At 34.8% G+C, this 13,148-nt stretch overlaps 1 protein-coding gene across 2 annotated transcripts in view; it reads right to left on the reverse strand.

Annotated features, from left to right (window-relative positions):
- Positions 1-6,903, reverse strand: part of LOC149230576 (metallothionein-like protein EMB30) — a 90,450-nt gene extending 83,547 nt beyond the window's left edge. The window contains exons 1-3 of one of the 2 annotated variants that reach the window (XM_089376091.1): positions 6,750-6,903; positions 6,548-6,598; positions 6,062-6,457 (exon numbers count right to left, since the gene is read on the reverse strand). In XM_089376091.1, coding sequence (XP_089232217.1) covers positions 6,376-6,457; positions 6,548-6,598; positions 6,750-6,799 — 183 coding nt within the window. In that variant the 5' untranslated portion in view covers positions 6,800-6,903 and the 3' untranslated portion in view covers positions 6,062-6,375. Of the gene's footprint in view, positions 1-6,061; positions 6,458-6,547; positions 6,599-6,749 lie in introns of those variants that run through there. The other variant, XM_089376092.1, reaches the window with a different exon arrangement.
- Positions 6,904-13,148: the final 6,245 nt, after the last annotated feature.

Below are 13,148 nucleotides of genomic sequence, written 5' to 3' on the forward strand. Positions count from 1 at the left end.
GGTTTTGTGCATTGGAAATAGGTAGGAGTGTCTAAACATGGTCAAGGGTGAATAAGGGATTTTATCCCTAATTGAACATTCTCTTACCTAAGAACCATGAGAAGACCCTGTACATAACAACATAAGCAACATTAACATTGGTTGGGGCATAAAAAAGAAACATTGATCCCAAAACATAACTTCTCTCCCTCAAGAACCATGAATACATTCTCAGACCACCACACAAGAGAAAGGATGGTTTGCAAGGCCTTGAATCAAGCACCATGAACATGCTTTTACAGCACCAAATGCGAGAGTGGATGTCTTTTAAGGCCTTATTAAAAATTTTAAAGCTTGAGTAGAATGAGCAACAGTTAGAAACCATGAAATGAGCCCTTTAGGGAGTCATTGACATTTGATTTGAATATGGGCCCCATTATGATGTCTTAGACATCATTGATGGTCTCTAGTTGGTGACCATAACTATAGGAGGGAAAGAAGATCTTATATCCCTATACCTTGGATCTTAGGCTCAAGCGCCATGGATAAATCCTCAAACTTCCACATCTAACATATATTGGTTATAAATGTGCTTTATGGGTGCTATGAGTACCACCCCCAGGTTATTTATGCACTAAGAACATGTTTCGATGTCTAACCAAGGTGATGGGAGCATAATAATGGGCCTTATACCTGAAGGGATGCTTTTCAATCACAAACACCATGAACAAAACATAGTATCCATGAAGCTCTAAGGCTATAGTGATGAACATGTTCTTAAACAACCTCATGAGATCTGTGTATGACATATTTTTCTTACTGGAGGGATATGGATGCCATGAACCACAACACATGCCTTTATTGAGGATGTGTGTTGGGCCCACATGATGAATCATTCTTAGGGCCATGGATGGGGTTCCTTAACATCTAAGTAGGACATGGGTGCCTTGGTTAGCTTTTATTCACTGGAAATGTGTTACAAGGTCTAAATATGGTTAGTGGAAAGCAAGGGAATTAAGCCATAAATGAGCCTTCTAGAGCTCAAGTGTTATTGTTAGCAGAGGAAAACATTTTCTCCTTAGGCCCTAAACACCACTTATTTGGCTCAATCATATTGAACAACACTTGTAAACTATAACACAATAATATATAGGTATTTTTTGGGATAAAAGTTGGATGTAGATGCCATTAGGAGTTTTTGTACGTCGAGGATTTGTTGTAGGGAAATGGACATGGTAAAGGAATGAAAAAAAATGTGATAGGATATTACTGAATCTTCTTTGGATGAAGAGTCTTAAATGATTCATAGAACCAACTCACACATCTTTGACATGGGTTTTTGTCATGCCTTTAAGTGGAATATGGGTGCCATGAATAGGTCTTATGCAATGGAAATGGGTTTGGATGCCTAAACATGGTCAAGAGGGTAAACACATGCCTTAACACCTAATTGAACGATCTTAGGTTTAATTATTATGAACATACCCTACATATAGTGACGCAAGGCCTCACTAAGGGGTATTTTCCCTAAGATTTCGATATGGGTGGCACTAAAATGTTTATGCATTATGGTTGGGTATAGAAAAAACACTCAAGGCCTTGATATTGGCCAAGGGAGGGAAATAACGACCTCATTCCCTAAATAACCACTACATGAGGGCATGGGTGGTTTGTGGGTCCTTATCATCATCAAACATTGAAAATAATTATCTTCAAATTTTATTGAAGCTTGTCATGATCAAGATTCTTGAAAAAATACTCAAGTGAACAAACTTGAACTTTATAAGAGTTCTTTGACCTCTTAGTAGGGTACACGTAACATGTGTTTATTTGGGCATCTGAAATGTGTATCAACGAATAAACAAGGTCAAGGGGTAGGGAATGAAATGAATCCCTAATTAAACCTTCTCAAACATAAGCATCATCAAAAAAACCAATAAGAAATGAGACAAGCCCTCTTTAAGAAGTCTTGCACATCTAAGTTGAATATGGGTGACATTATTTGGTATTAGGCATCATAAATGAATCTTATGTTTGTTCCATAGTTGAAGAAGGGAATAAAGAGTCTCTAGCCCTAAAAATTTCTTCTTAGGCTAAAGGGTGAATCCATTAATATATGAACCACTTTTTAGTGAAATGTGGCAATGGAAATTTGATGTTTAACATTTTTTTATTAATTGAAACCTTGAAACTCATATATGTAAATGAATAAGTAATGCTTCTTCTTTTATAATTTTTTTGGAAAATATTTTTCTATTAATTTTTTGAATTGAACAAATTAAAAATAGATTTGTGTTCCAAAAATTGTTTTTCACCTTTTACCTAAAATGTAAAACCAAGAACACTCTTTTGAATTAAAAAACATCTAGAGAGTGCACACATCTTTTTTAATTTTCTAGTTGTGTAGTTTCAGCGATATCTTTTTTATGTCCACAAGGTCTTGGATAGACGGTGATTAGGTCCGCTATTAAGGCACTGCTAGATGTTAAGTCACTTGTTCAATTTTTGTCCCAATTCGGGTGTTATTCTTCGATATGACCATGATGTAGCCTCACTAATGTCAAACTTACAAAAAAAAGAGATATATTTTTGTCATTGGGGGGCTTTAACTACTTGAGATAAAATGCTTTGTATAAATTTTAGAATGAGGAAAATGACAAAATGAGAAATCTTTGTCATTGAATAGATAATTCAATAATGAATATATATGGATCAAGTCCACCACATTCCATGGAAGAGATGAAAGAATTTCACCCATTGAAAAGTTGAAGTTCCATGAAAACTTACGAAAATGGGGAAGGATTATTAATTTTCAAGCCTTTGATTGAGGTATATTCCTCAATCATAGTTTTTTAAATGCCTTGAAAGCTCTCAATTGTGGTATTTTTAAAACCCTTGATCAATATATTTTTCAAATATATAATTGTTTTTAGTTTAAAAGCCTTGATTGATGTTTTAAGCCCTCAATTAAGGTTTCAAAACTTGGTTGAGGGTTGAAAACTTGAACAAGGTAAAATCTTGATTAAGGATCCACATAAGCCATTTTCATGTGCATGGCTTGCCAAAAAGTGGGATAGATATTCATAGGTTCACTATCAAGTGACATGTAAATCCCCAAATAACCAAATTAGACCTATGTTGGTTATCAATTGCCTCCAAGGGTGATGTGGGCAATAAGAACAAACTTATGCCTAAATGATGTTTATCTCATTTGTTACAAAGAACAACTACAATCCAACAAATATTGCATATCGTGTGCATAATTTCAATATGAGTTGTTTACTAAGAGACACTATGATGCTTTCAATGATGTTGATAGGTCTTTCCATATTGATAATGGTTAGGAAATTATAAGAAGGGCCTTGGGAATTTAACAAAGATTATTGGGCTCGAGCATAGTGAAATATGCATTGACACAACACATAGGAATTTCTATGGGATATTTGGTCTCTAAGTGAGATATGGTTGTGCTTTTTTGTTTTGGGAATTAATGATGGATCTACGAGCCTAGACCATAGTAAAAAAGGAATACAAGGTCCTTATGTGGGAAAATAAACCTTCTAGGTTGCAAGTATTATGATTATGGAATTCAACCATGACACATGTCCTCTTTATAGAGTCTCTAACTCCTAAATATTATTTCTCGTGCCATTATGCATAGAAGGGATGGGCCTAGGGTCTTGACTATGCCTAGGAGAGAAAAGTAGATCCTAATGCTAAAGATTTATGTTTGAAACATAATTCCTAATAATAATGGCAAAGGAAGTCTCACATAGTTATGATTTTTTTAATAAAACACATGATCATTACTATTAATGCATGTATATTCTTGTAAATTCAAAAATTCGTGGGATTGCCTCTTTCCCTAAATTAACAAACCTTATTGTTCAAGCTACATAAACAAAAACAACTTCATTTTTTTAACACTCTATTCTGATCGCTGTTGTCAACCATGTTTTTAGATATAATCTACATGTTCATCAATGATGAAATTGTGCACTCATTAAATATTTGTATGAAGATACACGATATTTGCTCATTTCAATACAAAATACATGAGCATATAGAATAAAAAGTAACATACCACAAATAGAAGAATGCAATTTTTTTAATTTATCAAATTTCCATAAATGAAAGTGATATATATTCCAAAAACCAAACTACTTTTCATTTCATATCCTAATAAGTTGTGCAAGTACATATAATAAATCCTAGTCAATAGATTGTTTTTTTTCTAGATTTCTATTACAACTAAACTGTCATGATGGGGAAGCATTAACTTGCATCATGCCAACCAAATACATGAAATGATATAAGAGATCTTAAAACAAGCAATGCAATACAAATATGAGTGAAAAAGTTAAATCTATTTTAATATGTATGTTTTTTATAGAATTTAGACTTTTGTGATCCATAGCATGTTTGTGAGAATAATTTCGGCAAAATCACATAAAAAATTATTCGTCGACACGTTTCGAACCAACCAGTGTGGTTCATAGTCAAGACAAGTTGAAGATCCAATCTGAGCGACAAGTTAAATAGGGACAACAGACCATTCCAACAACTATATTTTATCGAATAACGGATAAACAAGACCTCTAACGAATGATTTTGCCTAAATTATTCTCACAAACATGTATGTTTTTTATTATATTAACATTTACTACTCAAGAAATTTCACAAAGGATGCATGTCGTTCTTTGGGCCAACTAGAGACCATTTGACATTTATTTTGGAATCATCATTAAGCTGCAATTTTTTTTTAAAACAAGTTGAAATACACTTCCTCACTAAGATCCACTAGAAAGGAACTCTATTAGGGAATGAGGATTCCATTGAAGTGAAATATAATAACATAATATACTTCCCTAATGGAAACATATATGATCTTCGCTCAAAACAAGGTTATATTTTCTAGAATTAAGATGGTTATCTTGACCATATACATTTAAGAAAGACACCCTTCACTACTAGGGATGTTGTGTATATAGTCTCTAAAAGCAAAAGATTGGTATTTGACAATAGACATTAAAGAATGAATATACCTTTAGTGCCATGAATGCCGTTTTTACTTATAATGTTAAATTTCATGTTTAAAATCTATAAATTGTATATGAAAACTAAAAATAAAATTGGAAATTAAATTCCACTAAAAATTAATCTATTTAGGGTTAAATTTGTAAATTAACCATTTCTTAATACAAAACTAGGTCATGCACATTAAATTTGAAGAATTATATATGTAATTTCTAAGCTCTATTTATCTCAACCTTACTTATATATAATATGTTAGTTTTTATTATGTTTTAAGATTTTAACTACTTTAATAAATGAAATTAAAGATTTATGATTTTAACTACAATAATAAATAATAAAATTAAAGATCAAAGCTTTATGATTTATGATTTTAACTACAATAATAAGTAATAAAACTAATGGTTGAACACATTTTTAGATAGAATGTATTCTCATATTCCACTTTTAATTATTTAAATATTTTTTAAAAATTAAACATAAAACAAAAATTTCTAATTTTCATTTTAAAATTAATTTATATTAAATAAAAAAACATATTATAAATTCAAAAAAAAGGAATTTAGACTGGTTAATAATATTATGTTTTATAAATTTCAATTGTTATTCAATTTAATATATTACTATTATATCAACAATAATATTTCATATTTAATTGAGAAAAAAAATACACAAAGAAAATTAAAAATAACCATAGATTTTTTAAATTTTTTTTATTAAAAGCCTATTAAATTTTTTATTAAAAAGCATGTATAACATAACATATGCAGATTTATTTAAAACATTTTTATACAAATTTATCTTGAACATTTTTTTAAAAGAGATCAGAAATATCTAAAGTTAAAATTCCTATGTCTATTAACACTCATACTAAACTATCTTAAGATTAATAATGCAATTTCTTAAGATTAATAATGCAATTTCCTGCGAGTGTACTTTAATTTAAAACCAAATATTAACAAATCTATAAATGTCATTGCAAAACTTAAAGTGAGTAGCATAATAATTGGCATGCCATGAACCATACAAGCCAACACTGAAAATCCCAAATCTATGTAAACTGAGTCTTTATGACACTGCACAAACATCCTTCATGCCTGCTGGAACATACTGGACTTATTATTAGACACCAATTGGAGAGAGGAGCACTATTTCGGCTGGAGCTAACTAGCCATATATTGGGTATTTAATGCCCTCAAAGCAGCACGCAACTTAGCCCGATAACACGGGAGTGGGCAAATATTATTTAATGCCGATTTTGCCCGCTCCCGTGTTATCGCGTTAAGTCGCGTGCTGCTCTGAGGGCATTAAATACCCAATATATGGCTGGTTAGCTCTTTCCATTAAAGAGAACATATTGATTCAACTGTGGCAGCTGCAAGTACCGCACTGGCAGTTGGGGCCGCACTTGCAGTCGTTCTCCATAGATACCTCTGCAGCAGGCCTGTTTACACCAAAACAAAATAATTTCAAATATCATATCATTCTGAAACCATACAAATGAAAGTTATGACAACTATATATAACGCAATACCCCTTTTCATAACTGCTCTCCACAATACCGTCCATCTGGAAGCCCTTTTTACTGTGAAACAAAACAACCCAAAATCAAACGAGCTCAGACGTAGCTAGATTCGAACTCCTGACAAACTACACGAAATTTGAAAAGGATAAGGAGAGATAGATAAAAAATTGAGATTAAAAAAAAACTGTAAAGAGAGGAGTAGACAACATACGTGCAGTGGCTCTTGTCAACGCAGTCACAATTTGCGCAGTCGCTCGACATGTTCGCAACAACAATTATCACAGAAACTAATTCGTTAACTTGTAGCTTCTCAAGGCCCGTTTACCTTCTCAAACTCTCTGCTCGCCCGCAAATATATAGAAGGCAGGCCAGCCTTGGGGGAGGCCAAGGACGCCTCCTCCAAAGTGATGAAGTCGGTGGCGAAAGTGATGCAGTCGGCGGTGAGTCGCAGCCGTCCGATCTCGTAGATCCGACGGGCGTATTGAAGTTCAACTTTGGGAAAGGCATCTTCTGAACTCAATAAAGCCGAGGATCAGCACGTCATCTATAGGGAAATGAGAAGAATCTAACATTATTGAGATGGTTACCACCATTCATTTTAATGTCGTGCTTGACGTCCTCTACAGGTCCAATATATTATTGCGTGGGACTGGGAAACCTAACTTTACTTTTTGATGGTGATATATGCCCTACCCCTATATGCTAAGTTCAAGAGAAACACACCTAAGGTCGAATCAATGACGCAATAGAAACATCGCCCTGTCCTATAAAAGCCATACACAAAGACTAGACCCATGGTTAAATCCCTTAATGAAAGACATAAACATGGCTGAGGGACCATGTATTTTTTGGTTTTTTGGATTTTACAATTTTTTTGAAATTTTGGCATAAATAAGGCATGACCCATACTTGCATCACACACCAAACAAAAAGAGATAAAGGATCACACTCCTATGTACAATATGTACAAGCACAACATAGTCCAATAGGCCACGCTAAGATGTGCCCACAGCTCGGCACATGCCAAGGGTTTATATACGCGAACTCAAGGAGGATAAAGGTACCATATGGCTTACTAATGTGGGGCTATGCCAAAGGAAATCAAACTGCCCAATCCGGAAAGGTTGACCATGCAAGGGATAGTCGAACATAGTCACACTCTCAAAATAACCTGAGGACATAAGCAAGGATCAGGACATAAAGGAGGTATGCGATGCTCATCAACAGGTGGTAAGGAGTTGGAGAGTTCAGTGGAAAGTTCGGTAGTAGAATCCCAAGACTTGACTTGGTCCATGGGTGGCAATTCCAAGGAAGGCCAAGGAGATGCCCTCTAGGTCGGTTCAAGATTTAAGCTGTTGAGCTCTACGTGTTCCAAATCAAGGAGACTAGAGGCAAAAATAGGCATAACCTCCGTATGATTAATAGTGGATAGATCCATGACCTCCAACATGACTAATTGAGGAGGCTCGTCATCAAGGGAGTCATGTGGAACAAGCGGAGGGGCGGCCTGTGTGGGCAAATGATGCACTCTTGATACAAGCTTTTATCCATTTTATCATTTTGAGACCAATTCCCATTTAATGAAGAACAATCTACAAAAGTTCCCAATCAACACAATCAAAGGCCTTTTCGAGATTTATCTTCATAATGCAGGTGTCCAGTTTATAAGTCTTGATGGAATGAAGACACCCTTGAGTGATTGCCATAGCATCATGAATCTGTCGATTTTCTAAAAAGTCAGTTCTTTAAAAAGATCAAGTTTTCTGTAGAGATGAGTTTGGATAGGAATGGTTCAAGCCGGTTTGTAGTGGTTTTTTTTATGAGCTTATAAATGGTGTTGCACAATGATATTGGATGAAAGTCTAAGAAGGGGATAGGGGATGGAACCTTCGGAATTAGGGTAATGAGAAAATTGTTGCATCGGAGACCCAACCAAGATAGCAAGATTCTTCCACCATTTCAGTAAGCTCATCAATCATGATGTCCTGAAAGTGTGTGAAAATTTAAAAAACATTTAAATTGCACATTTTACTATATTTAATAAATAATAATTATTTTACATTACTGGATGAAAAAAAAATTATTCTACATCACCCATAATTTTGCTCCGCAAGTCTTTTTTGGTCTCAATCAGGTGATTATTTTTCCAAAAACTCTGATGATTAGAGTGTTTGAATTGTTTTTTTTTTTTTATGGTTTAAATGGATTCAGCGCCATCAAAAACCTATTCAACATCCAAAACTCTAAAGCTTGACAGCTATAACCTAGATTTCTCAAAATTTCTACCAGATTTTCACCAAAATCATATTGAAATTTCAACTATTTTTCTAACAAAATTGTGACCCCATTAAACTACTCTCTTAAAAATTAAGATACTATATTTGATGAACATAAAATAATAATAATGCTCCATTTGAAAATTACCATGATTTTGGGCTAGCACTAATTCTAGAGAAACAGTAAGTATTAGTCTAAATTTTTATATCCAATAATGTCTATGTTTGTATTTAAAAAAAATTCAATTAGAGTAATGATTTCTGGTCAGTAACCATATAAGCCTAGCTTTTGCGCTGTGGTTACGTATATACACAAGTCATTTCATATGTCACCTTAGAAAAATATAAATAAGATAAAAGCCTTCAATAAAATGTCATATATGATTCTGAAAGACCGAAGGGTCAGTAAAGAGAGCAAGGAGTCTTTATAATTTAAAAATGACATGATCTCTTACACGTCAAAGGAGCAAACTTATCAGTTTGTGCTAGTAGAAAATGAATAATACTTTAATTATAACCGGATGTACTCTGGAGTCCCTAATGAAGTGCAATATTTAAGAAACAATTTCATTTGGTAAAATGTTTTTGTGTAAATATGGTGGGACTATATTTTTATAGTGTTTAATATATCACTAAGATCAAGGAGGGAATTGAATTTATGACTTTAACTAGTTACTTTACATTAAGAAGTATCTAAACAAAACACGAGATTATTGTCAATCCAAGACCCAATAGACAATATATCATTATTCCTATGAAAAAAATAAAAAAAATAAAATTTATAAAACTAGTTATGTTGGAGTAGATTTCATGTTTATTAAAAAGTTTGTTATATTATATTAGATATACTTTTAATTGGAGAAATATTTATTATAAATTATTTATTTCTTTTGGGAAAACATATATTTTTAATTAAAAGAGTATTTTTAATACTAAAATTGATAAAGATATATAAATTCTATTTGTAATAGTAAAAAGTGAATATAAGTTAATTTCTTAATTAAAATCATAAACAAACAAATAAGCTCATACTTATATTACGTGTGATCGAAGTATGTCAGATGACAACAAGGTTTTGCGGACAACTCTCCACCCAACCTTAGGCTCAATTGTGCAAGGATATGCTACAACTGGCCACCCCCGAGCCCTCAATCAACATATTACTGCCAGTGACTCCTAAGTCTTAGAACACTATTCTATTCTCCAAGAGAATGAAGGATAGAAACTCGGAGAGATGGAATGCCTCCCATCCTCCTCATCCTCTAATAAATAGAACATTGGATGGGGAACCACATTCACACACTCCATGTGTCTACATGCGACTTTGATTTTTAGCTTTCTACTTTGATTTTTTTAGTTTTCTTGTTTTATTTCTTTTCTTTTCTTTAGCTTTCTTGTTTTATTTTCTTCTTTTTCCTGTTTTTCTTGTTTTATTTCTATTTATTCTTATTTAGGGGATAACCATTATTTTTATTTATTTTCTTGTATTTAAATATCATTTATTTATGATTTATTATTATTATTATTATTATTATTATTTATATTATTATATTATTATTTTGTATTATTTATAATTTTATTATTTATTATTCATTCTTATATTATTATTTATTATTTATTATTAATGGAATGGATATTACATACTCTCCCACTTTAAGGAACTTCATCTCGAAGTTAAATTGAATTATTATTATTATTATTATTATTATTTATTATTTAATTTACTTCATGTTGCCAACACCCACTGCTGAACTAGTATAACCAGCAGGCATCGAAAGTCCCCAACACCCGGGAAATCTGAAGGAATCTCTGTCCTTTTTCCCACTTTCGGTACCAGGAATAAGCCTGACCCGGTCTGTATCCTAGTCGAAGGTTGGCCCCAAGGCTTGCGCCTGACTCAGACCTCATTTGCCCCAAGGCAGGCATCCGGTTTGGTACTCAATGACCCCGGGCATCTCGCAAGGTTGGCCCACTCCCTCCACAACTACTAAGGTGCATAGCCCCAGGCATCGAAGTCCTTTACATCCCTTCCAGACTTCGGCATCCCAATCCAATAACAGGAACCTAGCCTAGAACATCAGGCACTTGGCCTCCTCAAGATGGTCCCATGGCTCTTCTAGAGCTATCCATCAAGAGTTATTCATCCTAGGAATTGCGCAAGGAAATAGGGGCTTGGCAGGCAGTGGAAATTGGCTAAGTGTTGGCTAATAGAGGGCTTGTGAGGTTGAGAGTTGAGTATACTTGTGTGGAATTGTTCTAGTGAGAACAAAGCTTTGTATCTTCACTCATATTTATGATATAATGTAATAAAAATAGGTGGGATTTTGAGTAGTGGCTTTCCCTAGGACAATTTATTGTGTTATGTGCCATTGATTTGTCTTCTTCTTATTCATATTGTTTTCATCGATCTATTGGCTTCCGTTGGTTGAAAGTAGAAGTAGATTCTTATTCTGTGCTTTAGTAAATTGCACGACCTTGTGAATCTACAGGAAATTATACATGGTATCAGAGTTATATTTGTAGAAATTATCTACTGGTATCAGAGTTGATTACAGTACAATAAAGGATAGTTCGAAGTTTTTGAGTTCAGGGTTACAAGTGAAATTTGAATTTGCAATACATACTTCAGGATCAGCAGATGGCGTTCTACAGTTTGCGGCTTGAGTATATGGAAGATCGAATTACATATCTTGGAAGGACAGGATGGAGGTTGTGTTGGAGGATAATGGCTTGAAAGAATTCATTGATCAAGACATTCCTAAGCCAGCAACATCGGATGCAAAAGACCTAGCAGAATGGAAGAAGTGTGTGGCAAGGGCGAGGCAAATAATCCTTGTGGGAGTTCGAGACCACATTGTCTCAAGTCTTCATGGGAAGGAGACTTCATATGCTATGTGGAAAGAATTGATAGACCTTTTCCAGAACAACAGTTACCATAGGAAGTTGGCATTGAAAAATAAAACTTTGAAAAATCAAGATGGAGGCGGGTGACTCAATTCCAAATTACTTAACCAAGTTCACTCATTATCGAGACGAGCTTGCAAGTGTTGGAATCACTATTGTCGAGGATGATATGGTGAGCCTAGATCTTCTAGGTCTTCCCAATAGTTGGCATAGTTATCAAGACTCTCTCAATGGGAGGGAGAAGTTGCCAGATTGGGAACGACTGTGGTCGGATTTGGTACAAGAGGAGTTTCGATGGAACACCAGAGATGGGACCTCTTCCATGGAAGAGGACTTTTCCTTAGCAAGTAACAAAAAGAAGGACAAGGGAAATAAGTCCCAAGCTGAGGTGGGCGGTAAGAAGATGGACTTGTTGAAAGTCAAGTGTTTTCACTCTCATGAGCACAGGTAGTATGCCATGAATTTCCCATAGAGGAAAGAAAGCAACAAGGAGCCTACAATAGGTGAAGCTCTATCTTCATAATTCGAACTTGATTCCACTCTCATTGCATGCATGGCCAACACGCACATGGGAGGCGTGTGGTATCTTGACAGTGGTTCCTTGTTCCGTATGATGAGGAACATAGATATCTTTAGTGATTTTGAGGAGAAAGACCTCAAGCAGAGCATAGAGTTTGGATATGATGGGAGGTATAGAGCTACCAAGATCGGTACAGTTACCTTTTAGAGGGAGTCTGGATCCCCTCTCAAGATCAAGCATGCGATGTATGTTCAAGGACTAAAGAAGAATCTTGTTTCAGCTGCGGTATTGGAAGACTGTGGCTATGATGTGATTTTTAGTAAGGGAAAGGTTTTCCTAAGACACATTGCCACAGGACAGGTGAAACAGATCTGTGCATGGGTCAAGAACCTATATGTTCTTGAGACAAAAGATGAATGAAAAAACTTCAAGAGCAAGGTAGAGGTTAGATACTTGATGGTCGAGAGGGAGAGTAAACTACCTCTCAACATGCAGCCCCAAAAGAAGCCTCGGAAGTAGCTTCAGGAAATTTTGAAGCAACCACAATTAGAGAATATGAGAGGAGACTGAGTGGATAGATCAACACAAGCATAGAAGAAGCAGTCTCAGACAATTGTGGAGTAGCCAAAATTGGAGAAACAGAGAGGAGACCTAGTGGAGGCATCCACTCATGTAGAGACCTCCAGTAGGGGGAAATTTCGAGCCAAGAGGGTTGAGGGAGCACATGCATCCATACCTCTAGGTGTGAGATGGGGCGATGTGAAGTGATAGTCCCAAGAGGGCTGAAATTGAGCAGGGTCCATTGAGAGGTTTTGTCTCATGGATCGTACCATGCTACGGGAGACCAAAGTACATAATAGTGGGAGGAATTAGTGGAGATTGATTCAGTCATAGCTCAAAGTGATAGAGG

This window comes from Pinus tabuliformis, chromosome J, assembly GCF_031772625.1.
Source record: "Pinus tabuliformis cultivar Carrire ecotype Pingquan chromosome J, CPIR1, whole genome shotgun sequence".
Classification (NCBI taxonomy): Eukaryota; Viridiplantae; Streptophyta; class Pinopsida; order Pinales; family Pinaceae; genus Pinus; species Pinus tabuliformis.